General features: G+C 35.3%; 1 protein-coding gene across 2 annotated transcripts in view; it reads left to right on the top strand.

Annotated features, from left to right (window-relative positions):
- LOC117341379 overlaps nt 1-23,002 on the top strand; it is a 36,362-nt gene extending 13,360 nt beyond the window's left edge. Inside the window, exons 1-8 of one of the 2 annotated variants that reach the window (XM_033903231.1) lie at nt 12,403-12,577; nt 15,800-16,204; nt 16,689-16,855; nt 17,078-17,276; nt 18,320-18,361; nt 18,858-18,962; nt 19,866-19,905; nt 21,293-23,001. In XM_033903231.1, coding sequence (XP_033759122.1) covers nt 12,418-12,577; nt 15,800-16,204; nt 16,689-16,855; nt 17,078-17,276; nt 18,320-18,361; nt 18,858-18,962; nt 19,866-19,905; nt 21,293-21,359 — 1,185 coding nt within the window. In that variant the 5' untranslated portion in view covers nt 12,403-12,417 and the 3' untranslated portion in view covers nt 21,360-23,001. Of the gene's footprint in view, nt 1-12,402; nt 12,578-15,799; nt 16,205-16,688; nt 16,856-17,077; nt 17,277-18,319; nt 18,362-18,857; nt 18,963-19,865; nt 19,906-21,292 lie in introns of those variants that run through there. The other variant, XM_033903232.1, reaches the window with a different exon arrangement.
- The last annotated feature ends 4,681 nt before the right edge of the window (nt 23,003-27,683 follow it).

The following is a 27,683-nucleotide window of genomic DNA, read 5'->3' as shown; positions in this document are numbered from 1 at the left end:
CCATCGCCATTAAATATAACCATACCTCTTGTTTACAACGATACCTGTGATTAGCTGAAACACATCACGTGGCCGTGAAATAATATACAATCATTGCCTTTTGTGTTCGGTGTACACGATGTAACATGACCTACTAAAACAAATAAATGGAAAAACTCCCAAGGCTCCTGTCCAAATCATGTTCATAGTCGGCATGCAGACTGACTTTTTGCACTTAAATATGGCCGGAATAGTTTTGTTGCACCTGAAGTATATTTCCGGGTGTTCAACAAGTCTTTTTTCTTCAAAATATCTTGTAATTCGCCATCGTTTATTGTATCGAAACGTTGTTAGGGTATCTCGTCTGCCATATTGTAAACAAAGTGATGCCGAGCAATCGTTTGTTTCCAGCATTCTAATTGGCTTTTGCCCAAAGTAAAGCGTTGCGTGGTTGCAGACAAAGATTACCGACCTGTTCGTGCTATTAATAGCGCGAACAGGTCCGCAATCCTGGGAAATTTCCCAGCAGAGTTATTTTTAGCACGAACAGGCCTACTCACTGATATATCCTTGTGAGGAATGCAGTAAATTAGCCAATGAAAATTAAGGAAACATTCCAGCCATATTACAAAACATAATATTTCCCTAAGCCAAAAACAAAATACCATATATATTCCTGGAGCGCGTGCAAACACGACCACCCTCTCTGATTTTCGCAAAAGGTGTCGTTCTTGCCAGTTTCGTTTTGTAGTCAAACTAAACTTTGCAATGCAATAAACTTGCAAAAAATTGGTGTTAAATGAATACTTGTTTTTTTTGTTTTTTGTTTGTGTTGTTTTAGTATAATAACGCCCTCGGGGGAATACTACTACCTGAGGTAAACAAACATTCATATCACCCTATCAAGAGGGCTATACATGTATAATTATAGTCTAGTGTAGTATGTCTCTGTTGTTTTTTCTTACCCTTTTGTCGTCTGTTGGCGTCCTCATAGACACTCAAATTTCTCCGAGGAAGTAAACCCTGCTAAACAAGTTCTCGAGCACTGTGTTAATTTATTACTGTAGTACATGACGCGTGACGAAGCGTGTTAAATGATGTAAAATGAACAACGACAGAAACACTGTTATAATGTGGTTACTAACAGGTTTATATGTACGAATAAGTATCATACCACAGAGTTAAGATTAAAACTCATATCAAGTTACATGTTTTTCGCATTGCTTCTTTCATGTAGATGTCACTAAGGGAGCGATATAAATATTTACGCATTACATCTTATACAGTATGTAAGCCATTCAAACTCATATCAAGTTACATTTTTACGCATTACATCTTATATTTAGATGTGACAAAGAGAGCGATATAGATATTGAAGGTAATGCCTAAACGAAAATAACACATATACCTGGACTGAGATATAGCAGGTTGGCACTTGTTACCGGTATTGTATATAATAATAAGTCACATTTTAATATTTACATTAAAAATAATCTCTTCAGGTCTAAATTGTCTTCCTTGTCTGTGAATTTAATCATCTTTCATAAAGGTGACAATTACAATGTATATTTATATTTAATTGTTATATCTCGGTCTGTTGATTTTAACATATGATACACAGAAAAACTAAGGTATGACAATCACAATGTTTTACATTGATTCAGGCCCATAAGACCATAAACCTGATATCGTTACATTAAATGAGATGTAGACAGTGTGTATACATTGGTTCCCTAATGCAGTATGAGGGCCTAGCCTGTTCACGTGTACATGTTGGTGTTATTCCAGGTCTTCATAAGTTTTAAGAGAGAACATAATGTGCTGTATCGGAGGGCGCATTTAACTACAACATAGACATCAATATCTACTGTCGCTTTTAACACTTACACTTTTGGTGAATATGTGTAATCTGATTAGCAAATCAAGTGGTAGATTACAAACCTATAAATCGCAACTATTGTGGCATTTCACAGCCAATCAATAGACAGGAAATAGCGGACAATTTGTCAAATTGTGAAACGGAGACTACGTTCGTTGTCCCATTATAAATCTACATATTTAGATTTCAATCGATCATAGGCAAGGAAATGGCGGTCATTTTGTTTAATTATAAATCAAACACCTCAGTTTTGTTTGTAATACTATACTTTACATATATGAAAAATCATAAATATGTGGAATATTTATATTTTGACCAATCCAAAGACATTCAATGAAATTTGAAACCTAACTTAAGGAAAGTAAATGTTGTCCAATGATACATTATTGTACATCTATATAACAAGTGTGATCGAAAACAGACATTTATATTTCGACAAATTAGAGGTCAGGAAATGACGGCCGTCAAATAAAAGACATGTTTTCATGGTGACATACTGCACATACATATCAGATTTCAGCAAAATCTGACAACATCAAATTTCGATCAATCAGAGGGCAGGAAATTGTGACTATTTTGTTGAAATGTGAAAGCTGAGTTACAAAAATTATCATAACCACAATACACCTACATACCCAATTTGATTGTAATTCGACAACATTTAAATATCGACCAATCAGAGGTTAAGAATGGTAGCCATTTTGTTTGATCACATTATAAACACCGCAGTTGTTACGTAATGCCATACCTACAAAGTTACACGATGACTACACAATAGATTAATGTCCGTTTTTATCGTGCGTGTGAATTTTAGGAGATAGCCGTCGTTATAAATTAAGGAATTGATTAGGAATCATTTCAAAGCGTTTGGAATGGTTTTGAAAAAAAGGTTGAAGTTGAGAGGAAGATCGGCAAGTGAAATATTTACTAACGACTCACACCGCACGAAAGACTGCGCACTACAACGATGGAAACAATTTATTTGCGTAAAAAATACTAAACATAGGAATAAACATTTTTGATGTAGTCTAATGTTAAGTTTGGTTATAATCATATTATATCAAATGTTCAACCAAACGTAACCTGCTGGTACATCAAATGTCTGTGTATATTCCATAGGATATGGAGCAAGGATCCTACTGTGACTACTTTATATCACTTAAGCTTAATCGAAACCATAAATCGAACCTTATATCATAATATCTGACAAACATATCTTTACAGAGTGTACACTATATTCTGTCTCAATCCTGTTAGAAGTGATCATCTTTCTTTCTCGACTCCTATAAACTGTACGTTTTTTTATACGACAACGAAAATACCCTGTTTAAAACAGCTTTCTTTCTACTTAAAATAAATACAAAATATTCCATAAAATAATCGTCTAAAACACTTTTTACAGTTGATAGGAAAACGTTGTAGAACTGAAAAAGTAATCTACAAAGATTAAAAGCACAAAAAAGTATTATTTCACATTTTGATATCAATACACAATAAATTATACTTTGGTAGACATTTACAGTACCTTATATCACTGAAGATAAATATCCACGTCCGTCCACTACAATAATCACACAGACCTTAGTGGTAGATCTCAGGTTCAAATTGTTTATAATATCACACTGTTATTTCACGGATACAAATGTATAACAATTTGAATTATTTTCATTCACATATGTCAATAAGATATAAAGAATATTTTCATTTTCCTATATATCTATAGAGTACATCAACTAAAGGTTAACCACACATAATCCGTATATGGTTATGGGATTCACTGCTGTGCCACCTATAAACTCTTTCATTATTGAAGGGCTTTTTATCAATGCATGGTTGATATAAGATGTGTCACCATTGCCATCACATGAACGTTCCTATAAAACTTTGGCTACTGTACTGGAGTATGTGAGGAAATCGGCTGAACACTAATTTCTCTTAATCCTTTTGTGGTTTCTGTATGAGTATCATGTCCATCCATAGTTATGATACTGACATCTGCAAAGCCCTCGTTAACAGCAATTGTCAGGGACATTTTTCTGGCTTGTGTGACGCCACCGTGGACATTCTCCATCCTTGACATTGTCTTTATCCGTGTAAAGGCACCACGAGGTCCCATCTCCACCGCCACCGTCTTGATTGATGTACTAACACCAAGATATGCACTAGTGTCTACATCATGTTCCTCGGGTATATCGTGATCTTTTGAAGTAATGACATGTACATAACTTGTTGAAAAAAAATGAAATTTCACCAGACACTTAATTGTATTTTGACTACAACACCCTAGCTGTATCTTTATTACAATATCTTTTGAGCAAAAGTTATGTTCTGTTTTATTGTGTGACAAAATCACAGTTATCTGGGTCACTTGTAGGCTGCGTAAACAGCATAGCCATAGTGAGTTTTATTGGTAAAACTCTTGTGCTTTGTAGATAAAAAAGGTTTGGATTGTGGAATGAACCATTATCTTTATGGCAGAAGATATGTGCCGCAAGTAGTGAAAGCAGTCTAATATTGTTAAATTACCTCTTAACTTATATGTACATATCTCAATAAATGCATTCGGAGTGTTGATTCTTTATATTAACATACCAGGTGAAAAAAACAAACATTTGACCATGAAAATATGAAAACAGTATGAAAACATCCTTTTATATGCTGATTTTCCACAAAACACATCACTTAATTATCAATTTGACAGAAAGATAATCTCGGTTTCATTTTCGTCAATTATGTTTTTCGACATCTATTCAAATAAAACACAAGAATTTCACGGAAGTGGATGCTTCGCCTGCAAATAAGTATCATGCAAACACTTGTGATAAGGAAAACCTGCATGAAGTTAGAGCTAAATCAACCTAAGGGAACTTGAGTTATCGCAAGGAAGTAAATTTTCTATCTTTAGAACAGGGACTTTGACCTTTGACCTTCGAACCTAAAAGGCATTCTCGAGGAAACTCTTGAAATTAGAAAGATCTGCATAATGTTGGATTTAAATCGACTCAAGAGAACTTGAGTTTTCAGACGAAAACATTTTTGTAGTAACAGTGACCTTGAACTGTGCCCGTAGGAGCTGAAAATCAACCCATATCAACATTTGACATTGGACTTGTGGTAAGGAAGATCTGCATGAAGATTAAGTCTCATCTTCTTAATGGAACTTGGGTTATCGCACGGAAACCTCTGAAAGGACGTCGCCGACGCCGCCGCCATCACCGCAATAACAACCCGAATCGAACAGAATCAGAAATGCGTAGTCATAGACACTATATGCCTTTTGGCATTTGAGCCCAAGTGACCTTGACCTTTAATCACATGATGGGCTGCGAGGGCTTAGAGAGTGAAAGCGTCAGCCAAGTAACCTCAAGTGAAGATCCGAGGTATGTGGTTCAGCAATCCATACTTATCACGGTTTGTGTTCCTCTGGAAGCTAGGAAATTGGCCAGTCTGTAATGACGTGATTACAACCTTTTTAAAGACACCTTACCCTTATTGGTTTGGATGTCTTGCAACGAACCTCTGTATGTCCATCAGTGATGTAGCCATTATCTATTACAAAATTACCTTGACTGTTCATGAAATCGATCTTTGGTCAGTTGACTTATCCATGAATTAAGACATATTTTGCATAATATAATTATGTTCATCAGTGAAAAATATGAAACCTGGGCCCAGTTGTTCAAAAAGGTTGTTCACTTGATTAGTGAATATTTTATTTCTTCTTTACTTTAAAACCTGTGTGTGTGCATGTCTTAAATAGACAGGTAGAAAGAGAATGACAAGTAACATGAAATTTCGTTAAGTTCATTTTACCAGAAATTATTTTATCAAGATTTTAAAATTGTTGTTAAACCGGGGCCTGGTCTTTTTAATCTTGATTATTTTGACACTATGACCTTGTTATTTAGTCAGTTGACGCCTTTTTAGTTTTGACCAACGTTGCTTCATAAGGACATACTATGGAAATGTTTATCATAAGAAGTACAAAATTGAACCATGACATTGATGATTTGTTAAACTCCAGCCAACATTGCTTCTTTGTCCCATAATTAACAGGTTAGAAAGTGCAAGCAATATATAATGTGACTGTCAGTTGACTTTAATTCTGTACATTATTGCTTCAAAATGTAACAAATTGACCATCAGTGTATAGATAAATGATTTGATATTGAATTTTGACCCAGTGATCTCTGCCTTTGGTCAACTGACAATAGGATTATTTTACAAGTGTCACAACTAAATTTTCATTTGTGAAAAACTACAATATTTGACGTTAATCTATGTCACATTGACTTTTGACTTTGCTCAGTTTCTTGCATGTTGAATTATACTCATTTCTGCTCTGTAGTGATGCAAACTTTTACTTGACCTTTGAACCTGATTATCTTGACGTTAACTGTCTTGTATTGCTTCATGCTAATTGGTCAATGAATGTAAAGGTCATTGCTAGGAACAAAATTTGTGGAAGTACTATAGGGCACCCGTATCTCCCGATACGGGGCTCTAATTATATCATCCTCATTCGTATCGCTTGATCACATAGTATATCAATTTATCCAACATTTTATATAGATTTGAGCATCTCATATCCCGGGCCTTAAACTCATCTTTCTGAACATAATAAACGATGTATTCATACGCTGATCTGGAACAATTACGCTTTGATACTGCAGATGACAAAAACCGAAACTTCCTTTGCTCATTTGTGCTGCAACGATGATCCTTCTTATCCCAGTATATCAATGTCACCCAGTGGCTGATATTTTGCACTACAGGGTTGTTAAGAATAGGATAAATCAATCTCAAACGGATCAGGGACTGACACGCGCTTTGACGTAGCGTAAAGTTATTATTTTGTTAAGCGTAAACCACGTAATAAATCATTTTCGGCGAACATTTCATGGAACAATGATGACACAATAAACAGTTTTCGCACCTTAATGCTACGGTAAACAATAAAGACCGAGTCATCAATATAGAGTATACATAACCACGTACGCAATCCTACAATAATAATAATACCTACTCGACGGATAACCTAGTTTCTGCTCTGTTACATGAGATAAACATTTATATGTAAATGTAATGAGATGAATAGATTTTTATTAAGTCGTACTTTTACAATGTTCCTAACACAATGACTTGTCACACGTCTGATCACATGCATTGTGTCATCTGACTTTTGTATACAAATTAGTAACACGTAGACCAGCAATACTTACAGACTTAACGTTTTACACTGAGCATACTAGTAACTGGTCTATATACAATTAAAAGCGTTCTTGCATGAAACATTTTATAACCCAGCCCGAGAAGAAAAGGAACGTCATATAATATTTTATAAAAGTCCAAAACAACTTTCACCGGTCATCATGATATTCGACATTGCAATACTATTAATTTGGCTTCCTCCCTCAAAACATAGGTCCTTTATACAATGTCTCATGGTCTTTGTCAATGAAGGTTTTTTTTTCAACAGATATTTTACTGATTGGCCCTACACAAATGCACCAGGCTGGAAGAAACCTCATAACTTGTTCCTTGCAAAACTTATAAGGCTTTTCAGAATTTACTAAAAACCACCCGCAACGAAAATCTCTCACTGTACTAACCCAACCAATTAAGGCGATACACAACCGATAACACTACACCTGGATGTTCTTATCTTAAAAGCAATACACAGGTAAGCCTCGCAAACGCAAACAGGACTTACGAATAAATCTTTCGCTGTTCAAGAAGAGCTCTAGTTTTTTCAACAGCTCATGTCATATGAAAACGGACGAATCTTTTGAAATTGCCCATAGACTAACGTCCAATATATAAACTCGGTAGCATGACCTCAACAAAGCCGACGAATGGTATTTCTTGTCCATATGCTTCCTTTACCTGGATAATGTGGCCAATATGTAATAGGAGAGTGAAAATGAACGACCAGATAGGGGTTCGAACCCAGGACCTCCTAATACTAGCCGAATGCTCTACCAATTGAGCGACATGGTCGCCGGCGTTCATCCCAGTCCGATTCCGCTACATATATGTATACTGCAAGTTACTATTGTTCTTTCATAAATCGTCGATCAAACGATTCCGTCAATTTTGGCACCCGTATCAAAAAGACATCTTAACATTGTCCCGCCTATGTCGACAAGCTGTGTCAACCTTCTGAACTTTTCCCTTGTCGCTCTAGACAGGAGAGAGCCTTTGGTGATATCTCCACCTATAGTTTGGCTTTCCGCATCAGACTCATTAGTATAAACAGTCCACAGCTCCACATTAATAATATTTCGATTGTTCTTCTGTCTTTATTCCTCTAGCCTTTCTTTGACAGAGCATCAATCAGTGAATCAATATGTTACCTTTCTATGATTGCTTCGTGTTTCGCGAATGTGTCAACTGCTACCTCGTGATTAATACGTTAAGGTTTAGTATTTAACATCATATCGACAACGATGACCTCCCCTGTGTGCGAGATACATGCGTGTGGTGAATATCGTGTTTGGGGAGGCTGCTGTACATAAGTTTTGTCATAGCGCGAAAATCCAGGACACGTTTCCTAGCATGAACACTACTTCGTGGACAGTTATGATAGATACCTTTCACCGACAGTGTATTACATAAAAGATGCCTACCTCTGTCTCGTAGTTCCAAGACAGATAGTAAAGACGACTATATTTAGTCTGTGAAGTTCCCTTCGATGATTTTCGTTCCTTACGCCATCTGCAAAATCGAGAATTTAAGTGAAGCGTTCCGGCGTGCTGTAATGTATACCATATTCTTCTTTGTGAACAAACAAACAAAGCATGTAATGCTGTATTCAGAATGATACTGTACATACTCGGATGAAGTGTTCAAATATCATCAAGGAAACGGCCGGGCAATCTGGATAAGGAAATTACATTTCTCCTTTTGTTTTTAAAAGAAATGGTAACTTTATTTTCTACTTGTTATTTAAAATGGACATCATGTAAGTAGATAACAACTTTACAAAGAACATCAATTATGATTTGAAACTTTAAAAAGAAATATCAATCATTACTAGATACTATTGTTTATAAAGATTATCAATTATTAGCTGAAAATGTCTCTGAATTACACGCCTGTAGGTAACTACCGAGGATTGTTCTGCCTCATGTTGGGGTGTACCCGGTCCAAAGTCTACACTATAACTATGAAGCACAATGAAGTCTTTTGGAGAGTTTGTTAATCTTCCTGAAGCTCGGTGTTTAAATCGAAACCTGTATCAGTCTTGCCTTCTTCAGACCTGTTTTCAAGCAACTCATCGTTATCACGGTCAGACATCTTGGTCACCGGTCACTCCTCGTTTCACTTTTGAAGAAAGAAAAGGTTCCTCGTTTTGTCATGTTCACTTCACTTTCCTGTCGATGATTTCATAACGAGTTCGATCAAATGGAATGGAAAACTTCCATATTAGAGTGACGTGATCCGCGGTCAGCATTCAATTTCATCTTTTTGCTTACTGTTCACCGTGTAGTCCAAAAAGAATTCGCACTGGAAAATTTATTGTTGAACCTTGTGACGTTGCACGGTAGAATTCGAGGATTTATACATTCCATGCTTCCAATTGCGTTCTTAGGTGCTTGCAGCTTTGGTTGTCCTTCCTATTGTATAAAACGCTCAGCTTTGCTATTTGCTCTTGGCCACAACGGTGTGATTCGATGGTGTTAGAAACAAGCGTTCTTGAGTATATCTTTTAACACTGTGACAAGACTCCAGTGCTTGTTTCCATCATTCTTGATTTCACTTTGGTTTTCAATATTCTGACAAGGTCAATTGGATCACCGGATTCATAAAGATTTGTGTTTGTTTTCTTGAATTGCGGTATATCCTTAATTGTCTAGAAAGTCCTTTCATCCAGTTTGTGCATAGTGGGTCTTGTGTCAACAATTATATCTATCGGTGTTACATGTATGATGAGAGTAGCCTTTGGTTGTGTAGTTTTCCTCGAATTTACAGGAAAGATGTACTCGCTATCTGATCCCGAACTGTCATGCTGTTAGTGTGCCCTTGTCTTTTCCATTAGGACCAAAATTCTTCTTCGTAGACCTACATACATTACTGAAATGATTCATCTTGTTACAATGTTTTTCATCTTTTGCTTGACGCTATCGTTAGTTTTCTGTGGTCCATGGTTTTTCGTATTCCTTTCCTTGTTGTTGAAACCTTAATGTGTGTGTGTGTTAACCTCTGCCTTGGCCCTAGTTTATGGTTTATCATTAATTTCATTTGTTTGTTCATCATTCATCTCCGGCGAACGTGCTTATTAGAGGATATTCCCCCTTGACATATCATCATCCTCCATGATACGCCTTGTTAGGGTGTAGAGGAACATGGCTGAATTATCTGTGGTTTAATTTCCTCATTCACATAAAGAAATTCACAGTTATCGCCCCGTTGCATTCATAGCCTTGTGCTCTCCCTTCTTTGTTCCGCTTGTCTAACATTGTACCGCTCATATTCGTGATCTTTCTTGGTGTAAAATAGGCTTCAATGGCGTCAGTGACTTGTTTATATATATCCAGCTACATACCGTCCCCGGGAGCTAATATATATAACACTTTAACTCGTCGTTTACTTTCCGTAACATCCATGGCAGCTTAAAGGATATAACCTCTATTTCCATTTTCCATCTGTTTAACCTTACGAAAGTGAGTTCTTCCCAGCGTATCATAAATGAAGGGCATTGTGGCAGACTGTTAGCCATCGCTAACCGAAGACCTATGGGGATTTCTCATGTTACCTTTTTCTTTTCTTCGTTTATGCTTATTATCCTTTTGTGTGTTGTTGGTCGTGCTACTCCACGTGTCATTCTGTGTTTTAAAAGTCCATTCCTGGTCTTGTTGAATGTTTTAAAAACTTCGTCATTGACTATGTCAATATCTCTCCCAATGTCCGAGATGTCGATTTATAGCCGTTCTCTTATACTTTAGACTCTTATAATTGTTTCCCTCATTATGATTTTATTGGGTTTTATTGGGTTTAGATTCGCAATACAATTGCTGCAATTTCCTTCTCGGGCCTCGGAACTGATCGTTTCTAAATCCAACGCACCTCCTTCTATATATGTGTGCCAATTAAAAAAAATATTTACTTGCATTTTTACATTGACAATGATTTGTCAGATTTTAGAAGTAACATTGATCTGTAATTCATTGGCAATGCTACCGTTCTCATCATTTTACTAGGAGTTGTTTTCCTTGACACGCAATTGTGGTTTTCTGGCCATACCTTAAAATACTTTCACGTCCCAATTCCCAATGTTCTTTTTGGGAGCTTCTGACTGGTTCATGTCTACGAATATGTTCATTTCCTCAGCAGACACTTCCTTAAAACGTTTGGTGAGTGGAGTTTCTGCTACGTTTTCAACGTTCTGTAATACTTTTGTTGGACAACGCATTTCTGGTTTAATCATGGCTCCAATGGCCAGTTGGTCCAATGGTTCACCACAGATTCAATTGTCAATGAATGTCAGATGCCCGGATGTTATCACAAACCACGTTGTCAAAATCCCACAAATCATGGAATTCTTCCTCGTCCGAAAATTATAAAACAAAATTACCATAGCGAGTCATGATTTCAATTTAGGCTACTTGACACTGAAATAGACTAGGGCCTCTTGAGCAGACAAACACATACACACACACCTTTACCTACACATACACACACCCTTACGTACACTTACCCACACACCCTTACGTACACTTACCCACACAACCTTACGTACACATACATACACCCTTACGTAAACATACACACACCCTTACGTACAATTACCTCACACCCTTATGTACAAATACATATGGCAAGCCATGTTGTCATTTATTCATGGAGCAAAGTTGATCCAGGATTTTATCAAATTATATAAGATATCTGATATACTTTACAAGATATGTTATATAATAAATGAGATATATTATATACATTTCTTTGTCAGACAATCAAATAAGATATCTTATATATGAGATAGCTTATATCATATAATAAGATATATTCTAAAGGAAATTGTTTAATTCGATTATAAGATATCTGATAAAGAACGAGATTTAAATCTGAGATAAAGAACTCTCCTCTACTCGATGAAGGATCTGAGATGAAGCTGAAACTACATATAATGGTTTGAAACAGATTTATAATTGCTATATATTTATTTTTGCTCGAACACGACATCTGTACTGTGCCTTGCTGATCTCGGTCGTGACAGAAGGTTTATTGTGTATGTTCTGCGTGCCTTCCAACAAAAAGTAAATTACCTTACAGATGGAGCAGTCGAACTTTTAGTTATATCTTAAATAATTTGTTAAAATTAAATTAAAATAATGGATCAGCATTGCTCCGCGAATAAATGACAACTTGGCCTGCCATACTTACACACTCAGACGTATTTTTAATATCTTATGTGGCTAGTCGTGTTAACAATGTATGCAATATACCTCACTCAACTGCAGTGGTATTTGATAAAGTGTGCCCGCGATTTTGTCGCTAATCATTATTATATTTTTTTTCTCACGACTGGAGAGATCTATAGCGTGTTTTCCGATGACATGAGGGTCATGCCCGGGCGTTACGTTGTTATAACCGGGTACATCGTAACTTCCTGGTTGTTGAGACAGTTTTCAAGCAATGATTACATGTTCACCATACAGGGGAATACACCAGTCATGTTTCATTTAGTGTTCATTTTAACTACAGCAGTTTATACAGGTAAGTAAACAATGAACTACACCACTGGATGGTGGCATAAAAAGTCAAATTCAAGTGTCTGTTTCTAATTAATCAGGGTGTACATGGTTTGTATATATTTAATCAGGGTGTACGTGGTCTGTATATATCTAATCAGGGTGTACATTGTCTATATATTTAATCAGGTGTACATGGTCTATATATTTAATCAGGTTGTACATGGTCTATATATTTAATCAGGGTGTACATGGTTTGTATATATCTAATCAGGGTGTACATTGTCTATATATTTAATCAGGTGTACATGGTCTATATATTTAATCAGGGTGTACGTGGTCTATATATTTAATCAGGGTTTATATGGTCTGTATATATTTAATCAGGGTGTACATGGTCTGTATATAGTTAATCAGGGTGTACATGGTTTGTATATAGTTAATCAGGGTGTACATGGTCTGTATATAGTTAATCAGGGTGTACGTGGTCTGTATATTTAATCAGGGTGTACGTGGTCTATATATTTAATCAGGTGTACGTGGTCTGTATATATTTAATCAGGGTGTACATGGTCTATATATTTAATCAGGGTGTACATGGTCTGTATATATTTAATCAGGGTGTACGTGGTCTATATAGTTAATCAGGGTGTACATGGTCTGTATATATTTAATCAGGGTGTACGTGGTCTATATTATTTAATCAGGGTGTACGTGGTCTATATATTTAATCAGGGTGTACATGGTCTGTATATATTTAACCAGGGTGTACATGATCTGTATATTTAATCAGTGTGTACATTGTCTATATATATAATCAGGGTGTACGTGATCTATATATTTAATCAGGATGTACGTGGTCTGTATATTTAATCAGGGTGTACGTGGTCTATATATTTAATCAGGTGTACATGGTTTGTACATATCTAATCAGGGTGTACATGGTCTATATATTTAATCAGGGTTTATATGGTCTGTATATATTTAATCAGGGTGTACATGGTCTGTATGTAGTTAATCAGGGTGTACATTGTCTGTATATAGTTAATCAGGGTGTACATGGTCTGTATATATTTAATCAGGGTGTTCATGGTCTATATATTTAATCAGGGTGTACGTGGTCTATATATCTAATCAGGGTGTACGTGATCTATATATTTAATCAAGGTGTACGTGGTCTGTATATTTAATCAGGGTGTACGTGGTCTATATATTTAATCAGGTGTACGTGGTCCGTATATATTTAATCATGGTGTACATGGTCTATATATTTAATCAGGGTGTGCATGGTCTGTATATATTTAATCAGGGTGTACGTGGTCTATATAGTTAATCAGGGTGTACATGGTATGTATATATTTAATCAGGGTGCACGTGGTCTATATATTTAATCAGGGTGTACGTGGTCTATATATTTAATAAGGGTGTACATGGTCTGTATATATTTAACCAGGGTGTACATGATCTGTATATATAATCAGTGTGTACATTGTCTATATATTTAATCAGGGAGTACGTGGTCTATATATTTAATCAAGGTGTACGTGGTCTATATATTTAATCAGGGTGTACGTGGTCTATATATTTAATCAGGGTGTACATGGTCTATATATGTAATCAGGGTGTACATGGTCTGTATATTTAATCAGGGTGTACAAGGTCTGTATATCTAATCAGGGTGTACATGGTCTGTATATCTAATCAGGTTGTATATGGTCTATATATTTAATTAGGGTGTACATGGTCTATATATTTAATCAGGGTGTACAAGGTCTGTATATATTTAATCAGGGTGTACGTGGACTATATATATTTGATCAGGGAGTAAATGGTCCATATTTCAATCAGGCTGTACACTGAAGCCTTAATCTACAGTTTTTATATGTGTATTATCATATTGATAAAACAGCGTAACTTTAGCTATACATAAGCCTACAGATATTTGAAATAAAGGGGTATGATTGATGTTGGAGGGACATATTTCATACTATGTATATGTTGATCAAATAATTTCACACTGAACTTTAACTACATGTTGTTGTGTAAGTTGAAACTATAGCACACCACTTAGTTTAATTCAGCTGAGGTGGGGAAGTGATGCGTAGATTTGTTGTTACAAATCTTGAATAGTACGTTAAAAAATGTGTGGCACGGTAACATATCTTTTGTGATACGTTACATATTGTGTGGGGCTTCGACATCTATATAGTGTAATAGGTAAAATAGTGTATGGTAAGCTGACACACCTTGTCACATGTTTGTTTTTATTTTCACTGATGGCTTAGTAATTCGACATATCGGCCATTAAAAACACATCTGTTATAGTTCCTATATAATATTACCTATTTCCACAGATGGCATCATCCATACATGTACAATGTATACACATGTAAAATCATACATTCACACATTCGTCCGTACTTTCAAAGTTTAAAAACATACCCTCACATTCCCTCACACATGTTTGTCCCGCACACAGATACACGTCCTTTCATAGTACACAAACATCAATACAATCATACTGACACCGAGACAAATAACGAACACACAGACCGACAGCTAAACCATCAGTACTTATACAAACAGAATCCCTGTGTAACACACAGACTGACAACTAAACAATCAGTACTTATACAAACAGAATCCCTGTGTAACACACAGACTGACAGCTAAACCATCAGTACTTATACAAACAGAATCCCTGTGTAACTCACAGACTGACAGCTAAACAATCAGTACTTATACAAACAGAATCCCTGTGTAACTCACAGACATGTAAACAAAGAACAAAGAACAGATGTACACTCACAAATGACAGAGACAGACAGTTGTGTGTTCAGGAATCTAAACATGTGTACGTATAATGATCTTTATTTTACAACATTGTAAAACTAATGTTCATTTAACTAGTTACATAATTAATATATGTTATGGTAATGGTAATACAATTTCACTATGTAATTGAAACCGTGTCTGATAATGGACCAGTGAACTCCATAATTGTTTAGGATATTATTAATGTGTTTAATTGTATCAGAGTAACCAAATCGAACTAAATTGTGCACTGATCTCCGACGGTGTCCTCGACTTTGATTAGATGGGATTGTCATCTTCATACATATTCCAAAATTTGACTCGGTATCTTGTATTTTAAGTCGCTGGTCACTAATCTGTGACTATTGAACTGTTGACATATCGAGCGAGTAGTCCTGTATCAATCATTCTATCATGTTTTATTGTGTTTCAGTGTCAGGTCAGTCTATCACCATAACAGGACCAAGTACCTTGGAAACACCAACATCAGAACTCAGACTTACCTGTACACCAAGCTCAGCCGGAATCACAGATGTCAATATTATTGTTCTTCTGAGAAATTCTAGTTCTACAGATTATCAAACAGTAGTGTCTGTTAGATATAGTAAACCCACCTCATCCTCAGTAATCAGCTGGGGTAACGTCGTCAGTCAGAGCAGAGCGGGGGTGTCAGCCACAGGAAATGTGGACACGTTATCTGGAGCTCAGCTTGTGTTTACAATTGCCACAAATAGGACAAACTGTAATGATGGCGGAGCTTACCGATGTTCTATGGGAGTCACTCTGACTAGTGGTAGTGGTGGTGTAGCGATAGATGAAAAATATATCACAGCTAAAGGTTTGTATCTCCGTAGTCAACCAGTTGTGTTCACACGATATCTAAAAGAAAGAAGAAATTACTGTCACCGACAAACTAATTCACCAGCTTCAAGTTTCTGCTGTGTTGATAATATACTTATTTTCAGAGCTGATGTAAGTGATTTGATTTGGCTTAAATTGAAATTTTATTTTACAGAAGCATGTTGTAGAGTATTGAGAGAATATCTGTATTATAATTATTTGAAATGTTAACCTCATAAAGACCAGTAACAAAACATCAAACAATACCGATATGATAGGGAAACTATAATTCCAACTCAAAATCAAATAAAGGAAGGAAACTTATAAACCAAAATATAGATTTTATGCAAATTAGTTTAAATTGTTTTGTTAACCATGATCAAGAGTATATTGACAGAATGTTTACCTTTTATTGATGATAATTGTATTAATTTCAAATTGCATTGTTGACATCATAGTAAAGATCACGTATTCTATCACAGTTCAACCGATATCCACTAACGACATGACCGTGTTTCCCTTCCCCAATGTGGAGAGTGTATATTACTCCGTGGGATCCTCAGTGACATTCACTTGTACTGGCACTGTAGGAAGCGACAAAAAAACCCACACATGGTGTTACAAGCGTGTCACCGACCAAGGATATACTGTAAGGCTGTAAACGAATTTTGATTTTACATGATGGTTGATCAGTTCAGTTTTATTTACTTTTTTATTGAAAAGAAAACCGTTTATAAAAACAACTTGATGTATTGCTTATTCTATATACAATTGAAACAAATGGAAACGGAAAATTTGTCCTTTTCCCCTTTCCATACAAAATTATGATTTAAAATGATAAAAACAGACAGTGTTGGTTTCTGGTTTCTAGGGTTACCCGACTGCAGCTGACATTAATCAGAATGATAACGGTTTGATACAGTCCGGGTGTAACTACCAACGTACCAGTACACTTACCTACAATGTGACAAATGACGACACCAACACCACGTTTATGTGTGAACCGTTCACTGGAACTGTGTGTGGCTCAAATCCAGCTTCACTCATAGCATACAAATCCATCAGAAGATGTAAGGATCAAACATGACTTCAAAGAAATCTGATTGACAAAATAAAACACTTAATGATTTAAAAAAAAACAATTGGTAGTTTAAATCGATAGATACTATTCTTAAGTGATATGTGTTATCTTAAGTTTGAAATAATTTTCTAAAATCACAAGGAATCTTGTTTCAATTTTTTTATGATTTACGGCAGTCAAATTATCATTTAAATTAAGACACAAACAATACAAAATTGTCCTCACACATTAGGGCTAGCTTTCGCCACATTTCATTCATCCATTTATTTCATCTATCTGTTACATATATTAATTCATTTCATTCACGCATTCATTTATTCATGGCTAAATATTTTCACGGAATATTTATCGTTATCATTATTCTATGGTTTCACCAATGTTCCTAAGTTACAGACTTTTACGAAGATACTTAAATCATGAACCCTGTTGCAATGGGTTTTAGGAGTTTCAATTAATCTTCCCATGCATTAACCGTGCACAAAAAATCATCATCATCATCATCATCATCATCATCATCATCATCATTAAAACTAAATAAGCATATCATTATATCCATACTTATCGCAGAGAATAAGACAAACGTTTTTGTCATACATTTGTACTCTTGTTAAACATACAAGAATAATATCATTTAATCAAGCTGCAGAGAAAGTTTGATAAGAAGTTCACATTGTAGTACATGTGTAGACGACCAGTTTTATCAAAAACCTGTGTAAATGTCGGTATTCTACAGAGGCTATATTTTATATGGGCATTAAATAAGTTTCACGTTTTGCGATCTTTTGATAATAAAGAACGAAAGGAACTTCATGACAGGGAATTTCAGAAATTATCTTAAATTAAATTTGATCAATACTAGCTTTAAATTATCACAATAGATTCTTGAATGACTTAATGCTATACAAAGTCTATAAATGACGAAACAAAACACGTTTATTTGCGATGTGATACACAACATTATCTATATCACACAAAGATATACCGTTGTACAATATTACTTTATACAAATGTATGCGTGGTATTTATTTGTAGACGAACCTACAACTACGACGCCTGCTTTGGCTCCAAATACAGGTAGGTTTTGCTCCATTTTTAATTCAGGCGTTAAAATCGATTATAATAATGCCTCCAAAATAAACTGTTAGTATCTGTTTTCTGTCTTCTTACTCAAACATTTGAAGTAGATAATTACCAATCAACCATAACAGATTACGTACTGAGGTTACTGTAACAACTAAAGGTTCATCCATTTCCATTAATAACGTACAAATCCATTGAAAGATGTAGGTATTGAAGTGTATCTATACATTTTGATTTATACAATACATGATCAGGCAATTACCATGTAAAGTCGCAAACTTACTATACAAACAGTGACACAAAGTGAGCAAGCTGCCGTGAAACTTTGATAAGATGTTAACATTGTAATACATTAGTAAATTAGTTTCACTTTTGGCGACCCTCCAGAAATTTTGATGAATTTAGACCGAAAGGAATTACCAATTACCGATCACAATGCGGATGTGTTATGACCATTCAACGATAGCAAATGTGTTTACTTCCTGAACAGATGACGTCACACCCTGGATCATCGTCGCTGTTATATTCATCATGGCGACTGTCGTCCTCAGTATCATTGTTGCCTTCCTCTGTCGTAAAGTATTAGAATATAAAGGTAACGACGATTTACTTGTTGGTATAATTTATCAAAGACACCAAATTACACATTTGATTAAGCTATGTCAAAAATACAGAGTATGAAATATTGTGAATATGAAACTTGATAATACAGCTGTTTATCCAGTTCTTTGTTTCACCATTGATGGTCATGACCAAAAGTAAGGTAAAGCAGAAGGAATCTGCATAGCAACTATCAATGAGTCCGGTAAATTGCTTAGAACTGCAGGTAAAGTGCATTATCATGTAGATATCGGATATTTTGTAATGCGGTATGGTTGCCTAGTGTTTGTGTAACCGGTGACGCTGTTTAAAGCCTCTGAGACTTAAGGTTATTTGAAAGAGATAAAGTTGTTACTGATATCCTCAGAATTACACATACCTAATTATATCTTATATAAGGAAATACAAAGTTAACGAAATAATAAATAAATGTATAAATGTATAATGCTAATGCGAAATATTATGGTACGATTGTTATGAAGGAAAAAAGATGTCATCATCTTGTTCACTTTAGACATACTAAATATGACTAGTGTGTTTTTCATAATAAGATGGCCTAGTGAGCTTATGCCGTTGTGCGCCTCTGTCGTTTGTCGTCATCACCTTTTTCATTCAAACGACTACTTCTCAAGAGTCAAGAGACCCAAAGACCTGACAATAGGTCTGCAGCATGCTTTGCTGAAGAGCGAAACAGGCCAACGGGGCCTCTTATTTTTCGAATGTACAAATAAAATGTTGTCGCCACTTTATTAATGAAACGCCAGTCAGTCAGTCTGTATTGGTATTTTTTATTTCATTTTATTTATTCATTTTTCTTGTTTATCATGAATCATTGATTATCAACCAAATTATCACATGGAATTACCCGTTACATTAATGATCACTTTTTAATCCACAGAACGTTTACATCAAAGCGTTAATTACGAGGTGGTGAACAGGTAAATATACATGTGTTTAGTTAACAATACGTTGCAACGTTTCCAGAGTGATTGTTTATTATGTCAAATTATTAAGAGACAACAAACCTGACCAGAATATAAACGAAGTAATTACAGAAGAATTGTTTCCAGAAAGAGATAATAGGGCTAACAACCGAGCTTTACATTTATATGAAATCTAGGGTATATCACGTTCTCAAAGTTTATAACGAGGCAGTTATAACAAATCTACATAACATAACACGTTGAGTGAGACCATGGTTTTATACTCATTGCAGGACAATTACGGTATCCATCACTTAACTACATAGTTATATACTCATACCTCGACAATTACTTTATCTATCACATAATTACACAGTTTAATACCCATTACTCAACAATAACTGTATCAATTATTTCATTACATGGAGAAGTTTAATATCCATCACTCGATAATTACTTAATTGATTATATGGAACTTCTCAGTTGTTTGATTTTTGTAAATATCAATACGTAAAAGGAATCGAACTCGAGAACCGAGAAAAATTAGAAACAAGATATACGGACATCATAGGATAAATACCGTATAGCGGGAAATTTTAGCGGTCATAAAATTTGGCGATTTGGTCATGAAAACTGAAAGTTAAATTTTGGCGAGTTAAAATTTAGCGATTTCCATTAAATCTAGGGTTTTAATTTGGCGTTGAGCATATATATATACCTACCGGTATACCTATCTATATATAACTACCGGTATATATAGATAATTATGTTATGCCCATACATTCTATCCATGCTGATGAAGTGTGTTGTCAAATTAGTTTTTATATGAGTATGTGTACAAGCAACAGACAAAGAGAATTTGATCAACCGTATGCTATCGACGTGGCCATCTATTGTATGATGTGTATACGTACAGGTATGTTAAACAATGAGTATACAGGTAAAGTGTTAACATCAGTCCATTGAATGGTAAGGGTAGATGGCTTTGTTTTCACAAAAAATAATTATGATGCGATATATGTCATACTTGTATTGCTATACATGTATCGTGAGTAGTTGTTCACTAGCTATAGCTATTCATACCTATCGGCATTTTGGCCGACAGGTGCAAGGCAACAACCAACGTTACGCACCAGTCGTTACTCTCGGGAGTTATCAAAGGTAAATGGCGATCGGAACGGAAACTAATGGCAAAATTGAAATTTTCGCGTCTTTTTAATTGGCGGTGTTAAAATTTGACGGGATAAATTTTGGCGATCTATATACGGACCCGCCAAATCGCCAAATTAAAGCCCCGCTAAAATTTCCCGCGATACGGTACATACGTGTTTCAGAAGGGTTCTCACCGACAGAAATATAGATATATTCTAATAATTTATCCTTTTTTTTCTCACCAAAACAGAGGATTGTCAAGAAATGATGAGCACGTGTACAACACCACGGACAATTACGAAATACCACAAATATAGACTACACAATGCAGCTACGAGGTGTGGATAATCGAACTAAGTGTATAACTGTTGTAACCGAGGGTACACATACCAACAAACTAAGTGTATTACTGTTGTAACCATGGATACACATACCAACAAACTCAGTGTATTACTGTTGTAACCATGGATACACATACCAACAAACTCAGTGTATTACTGTTGTAACCATGGATACAAATACCAACAAACTAAGTGTATTACTGTTGTAACCAAAGATACACATACCAACAAACTAAGTGTATTACTGTTGTAACCATGGATACAAATACCAACAAACTTAGTGTATTACTGTTGTAATCGAGGATACACATACCAATAAACTAAGTGTATTACTGTTGTAACCAAAGATACACATACCAACAAACTAAGTGTATTACTGTTGTTGTAACCAAGGATACACCTACCAGCAAACTAACTGTATTACTGTTGTCACAAGGATACACATACCAACAAACCATGTGTATTACTGTTGTAACCAAGTATACGCATACCAACAAACTAAGTGTATTACTGTTGTAACCAAGTATACGCATACCAACAAACTAAGTGTATTACTGTTGTGGTAACCAATGATACGCAAACCAACAAACTTTTTTGGTTAGTGACTTTTTGACTTCAACCTTTGATCCTGTGACCTTGAAATGTAGTGAAAATGATTCCTTAATTTATCCCTACAAATGCTTAAAGTTTTACAAAAAATGTCGCTTCATTCTAGGAACACCACTCTTTGAAGTTTGAACCTTTAAACCTTAAACCTTTCTCACAATGATACTCATATAAGTGACTCATATGACTCATATATACTCATTTCCATAGAATCTAACTCATAACGCCCCTTATATGGCCTTTAAAGCCCTTTATGTTGTGCTTACTTCTTGCGGTTGCAGTTAGGCTTAGAGCTTACCAAGTTTGATTTTGATTAACACAACTGTTTTTGAGTAAGCAACATTGTTACATTCTGCCCCTTTTCTGTCCCATCCCTATTGGGTCAGTAAGGCACCTTTAGGTATGATACGGATGCCGATAAGATGCTGTCTGCCAAGTTTAATTGAAATATCTCCACTGGTTTTTGAGAACAGGTCAATTAAAGAATGTTCTTACATTTGGTCCCGTTTTGCCCTAATATAAGCCTCAGAGAGACGCTACCACCTTTTGTATACATACGTAAATCTTCTCCGCTTGTGCATACATTCTACCAAATATTGTATATTCTATTACTTATCTTGACCATGTGCTTGCTGCCATTTTTGGTTGAAATCCAACTAGTGTTTCTTAAAGAAGTCGACAATGTAACGAGTAAACGACGGAGGACGCATGACTCATGATGACACAAAACAAGGGCCCAATGGGCCCGAATCGCTCACCTGCAATGCAGTGATTTTTTCAAATATGGATCCTGCAGTTATTTGAAAGCATGCTACAGGGCTAATATAATGTATCTCGGCACTTTGGCTATTCAGACGTTATTTAAAGATTTAAGCATACTTGACTGACGTGACCTTGAATGTCAGTCAGAGTCATTCATTTGAGCAAATTTTGTAGCCCTTCACCTCAGCTTGCTACAGGCCCAACATCAAGTCCCTGGGCCGCTTGGTTATTGAGAAGAAGTGATCTGTGTGATCTTGAATGAAGGTCAAGGTCATTTATTTGAATAACCTTTGTAGCCCTTCACCCAAGCATGCTACAGACCCAATACCAAGTCCCTGGGCCTCTTGATTAGTGAGAAGTCGTTTGAAGATTATAGCTTATTTGACCAATGTGACCTTGAATGAAGGTCGAGGTCAATTATTTGAACAAACCTGGCAGCCCTTCACCCCAGCATGCTACAGGCCCAATATCAAGTCCCTGGGCCACTTGGTTATTGAGAAGTCGTTTAAATAAAAAAATTGACGCCGGACGGATGGACGAAACGACAGACGCCGCACCACGACATAAGCTGCAGGCAAGTGAGCTAAAAACGTACATAACACAGAATTACCCCAGATACCAAACTCATATTTCTGCAGAGAAAGAAACAAATAATATTCTACATACACGATTAAGAACTCCTGCCAGTATATTGATACTTAATAAGAGCCAACCTTGTAGAATATCATAGAGTAAGGATTGGGAATGCTATTAACAATCTCATAAAGTGATTCCAGAAGTAGTGTGGGTGAAATCTATTAAACATCAAACTTAGCTGTCAATGGTGATAGATTTGCCAACAAGACATCACAAAAATGGGGAACCCTGGGCTGTTACGGCAGAAAGAATGACGATTCATTGGTAGCCATCACCACACGACATTGTGCACAAGCAGGGGATATGATGCAAATAACTGATGAAGATGACAGTTTGGTGGAGTTTGGTAACTGCACAGAAAGCTACGATCAAGAAGATGTTGACATCGCAATCATAAAGTGCAAAGCGGACATATCCAATGTGATACACACTTTCGTAATGAAAAAGGCGATCTTTGCGAAGCGTCCGTATATCAGAAGGACTACTTAAAGAGTTGGCAGGACCAACTACAGCAATTGCATACGCTGGTGGTGCGCATGTGTGTGATGAAGAAGGCATCATAATTAGCGGCAACTCGGACAACGACTTCTTCTCAGAACCGGGAGATAGTGGCTCTATCGTATTCTTCTTTGATCCGACTGACGTAGACAACAGACGTGTAAAGCTGCTATCCATCGTCTCCATACAGATCGGGATCAGATCATACATGTAGGATTGGAAAACCAGCTAAAATTTAGCTTATTTCTTTCTTAAAAGAAACATTTAAAACGAAAAACAAAATGCTGTGTTGACTTGGTGTCCTAGGCTCGGTTATAACCGGAACAAGGACGTTAAGCCCCATCAATCAATCAATCAATCTGTTGACTTCCATGCACGATACTAGAGGTTGGTCCAAAAGTAGGAAAACGTTTGCGTTATTGCTTAATGATTTAACTCCTTGACGATATAATCATACAAAGCAACCAACCAAGTTTTAAATGTCTTTAATCAATACAATTACAGTTTAGAATGATTTATACACAAGATCACTGCACAGAAAAAAGTGATAAAAAAGAAAACAATAAAGATAACAATATATTGCAAATGATGAAGACATTCTTACTTCCAATTAAAGATGGGTTTTCACATATTTATGCTCAATTATCGTTTTCCCGTTAAAATATAGATACTATAAATATCAAGTACAGATTGATGTACCAGGTAGATAGGAAATAATGCCTGCGTTCACTATTATTCTAATGAAAAAAATCTATATGCATTATAGGTGTCATTGTGTCATCTGATGGGCTGTTTTTTCCCAAATATTACATTGGTGTTTTTTCCGAATCTGACCAGGCCGAGAATTAAGCATAATTAATGTTGGTGAGGATAAAATTTGAGAAGAAAAAAAAGTGTTCTTTTTTTAAAAATTTCATTACTTATATTGAACGTTACTTAACAAAGCTAGTATTTTACATAAAGGTCATCACTTTGGCCATCCAGGAAAAACTTATATCAACTAGTCAATATTTTCATTAGAACAAAAAAATATATACATGTACATCATACAATCATCGCCTTTTATTGAGGCCTCGATGAACAAACACTTGACCAGGTCAGTATAGTCTCGTGTACACCTCCAAAAAAAGGCAATAATTGTATAATGTGCAGGTCAATACCCTTGAACATAATATATAATATATATATAAATAAAATGTATAATGATAATAATATGCTCATGAGATTTATATACAGATATATTATTTTTGTGGCAAAATATATTCAAATCTAACTATAATTGTCATTAAAAGATAAAAAAACAATTTTATTTCCTTGCCTAACCTTTGGGACAAACTCATTCATTTGACCAGCCTTTCAACACACCTGTATAACCGCACCATACATCACAGCTCAGTACATTAGTAATCAGGGCATCCAGTAGACCCTGAACAGTATGTTATTGACATCCCAAAATTAGATTTGACCCTTGGGTTTGAAGGAGCATGTCTATTTGACTTATGTTTTGATACCTCATATTTCTGAGAAATAGTGATTTTACTTCTGAAATTGCTGAAGACAAGGGTCACCTGGATGCCCTGGTTATGAAATTTAACATTACTCCACATCTTCCATTTTTGAAGATATGTATCAAACACTCCGTGGTTCTTCATTAGCTATCATGTTATAAACTAGTTAATGATGGGCACTTAGTACAATGTGCCATATTGGCTTAAGATTCTAAAGAATCCTACTTCACACATTTTTCCTAAATATACAATACTTGTATAGGTACATGTGTATACAAAATGTACATGTAGGTCAAACATTATGCAAATAAAACAAAAATTATATATCGTCAAAACTTTGGTATTTAGAAGAGATGAGATAAATGAGAAAGTGTCACACAGTAAATTTGCGCCACTACAATATATTCTCGTGATAATAACATTAATATGGTATCCATGTAACGTGTATATTCTCATGGTAGTCTGAAAAATGTCCTAGAATTATACTGAATTCTGTACTTTCTTTCAGATATTTGTTCACCTATTGCTAACAGATAATGCCCAATATAACACGTTAGACAAGACACAAACAAAAAAACCATCAAAAAAGCATGGAGACTAATGTTGAGAAACTGAAATTATCAAACAGTAATGATTCTTATATATAATATATGATTAATACAAATAGTATCACTTCTAAAACATTAACTATAATAAAATATAATAAATTTTATAAAACAATCATCAAAACTTCTAATTTGTTTGATGTGTTTATCACCTTATGAATAGCCAGGGCAATTTTAGATAAGGGCCACCATGTAGTAGTTGGTGACTACCTCACACGATAAAATAGGAGAGGCCCGTCACATTCTATACAGACCAGTTAGCAGTGTCTTGTCCAGGGACACAACCACAACAGCACAGGCCGGGTTGTTTCTCAGCTTGATGAGAAAAAACAAACAGCCACAGGTAGGGAGCGTTGGACCTCGCACCTCAGGTCTTCACTTGGGGTTACATGGCCACGCTCTAAGTGACTCAGCTATCGCAATCTCCATGGGTAAAAAGTCTATATATGAATATAAATATATAATACAAGACAAAAGTAATTTTTCTTAATTGTTCTGAGTTTGATAAATCAATTAATATATGCAGACAATCCAGAGTTTAATTACAAAAGCACAAACAAGTGGTATCTTAGATTTTATGAATTATATTTTGGATATAAAATCAATGTCTTCATTAGTTATGCTTAAAATGACATTCTGAAACAAAAACTAGAGAATATATAATGTTGAAATTAAAAAAAAATATATGCATTATTATTTACTTTAAGTCTTATCCACCAATTAGCTTTTTTTGTGCTAATTGATAACAAACAGCAGATATGGTATTGCAACAACAGGTATAAAAGGCCTGTATCTGAAAATGAGACGCATTAAGATATCGTGGCAAAAGCCTTTGATTAATTCTGGTGATGTTTACAAAATCACTATTTTGTCTGGTGGTAAATAATTCTAACCATTATCTAGCTATATAGACTGTCTATATTATGCTGACATTATTGTTCAGTCTTAAAAACAACATGTATCAGTAAAAATACTGTTTTTCAAAAAGTTACATTGCAAATAAGTCTCTTTTATATTGCATTAAACTACATCACAAAACATTCAATTGTCCTTAAAATGACGTTCCGAATAAAAGATGACATCTATTTTACATATAAAATACACCAAACAAAAGATGACATTTACTTTACATATAAAATACACAAAGTAAAAGGATTGTAAGGCTTACTAGTATGATACAATTCATGTGAAATTTAAAAGAATAAAATTGTAATTGTCTATCACAATAGAGTTATCACATGATATAAATAGATATTCTACTACATTAACAATGTATTAACAAACAGAGGAAGAATAACAACAGTACCAAGTTCAAGATTTGGCATCAACAGGGATTTTCATTCTTAACACATGTCAAATTTAACACCTGTCAACAAACACAGTACTCAACAACAAGAATCATAATGCTAGTTTATATACAATACATTTAACAGTCAAAGTGACTATAACTATAAAAATCACTTAATATTTTCAAAAAATATATCATAGAATTAAGAATTTCCCTTGTTTATGAAAATCAAAAGTGTCTGCTACAGGGTTTTATAAATACCTTATCAGTGCAAATCAATAACATTCCTATTTGGTAGGTGCTACAGTAATACTTGTTACCACTCATTGGCAGAACGCAGTGCCGCGGTGGCCGAGTGGTTAAGGTGTCCCGACACTTTAACACTAGCCCTCCACCT

This window comes from Pecten maximus, chromosome 13 (assembly GCF_902652985.1).
Source record: "Pecten maximus chromosome 13, xPecMax1.1, whole genome shotgun sequence".
NCBI lineage: Eukaryota > Metazoa > Mollusca > Bivalvia > Pectinida > Pectinidae > Pecten > Pecten maximus.
This window is presented reverse-complemented; position numbering and strand designations above follow the sequence as displayed.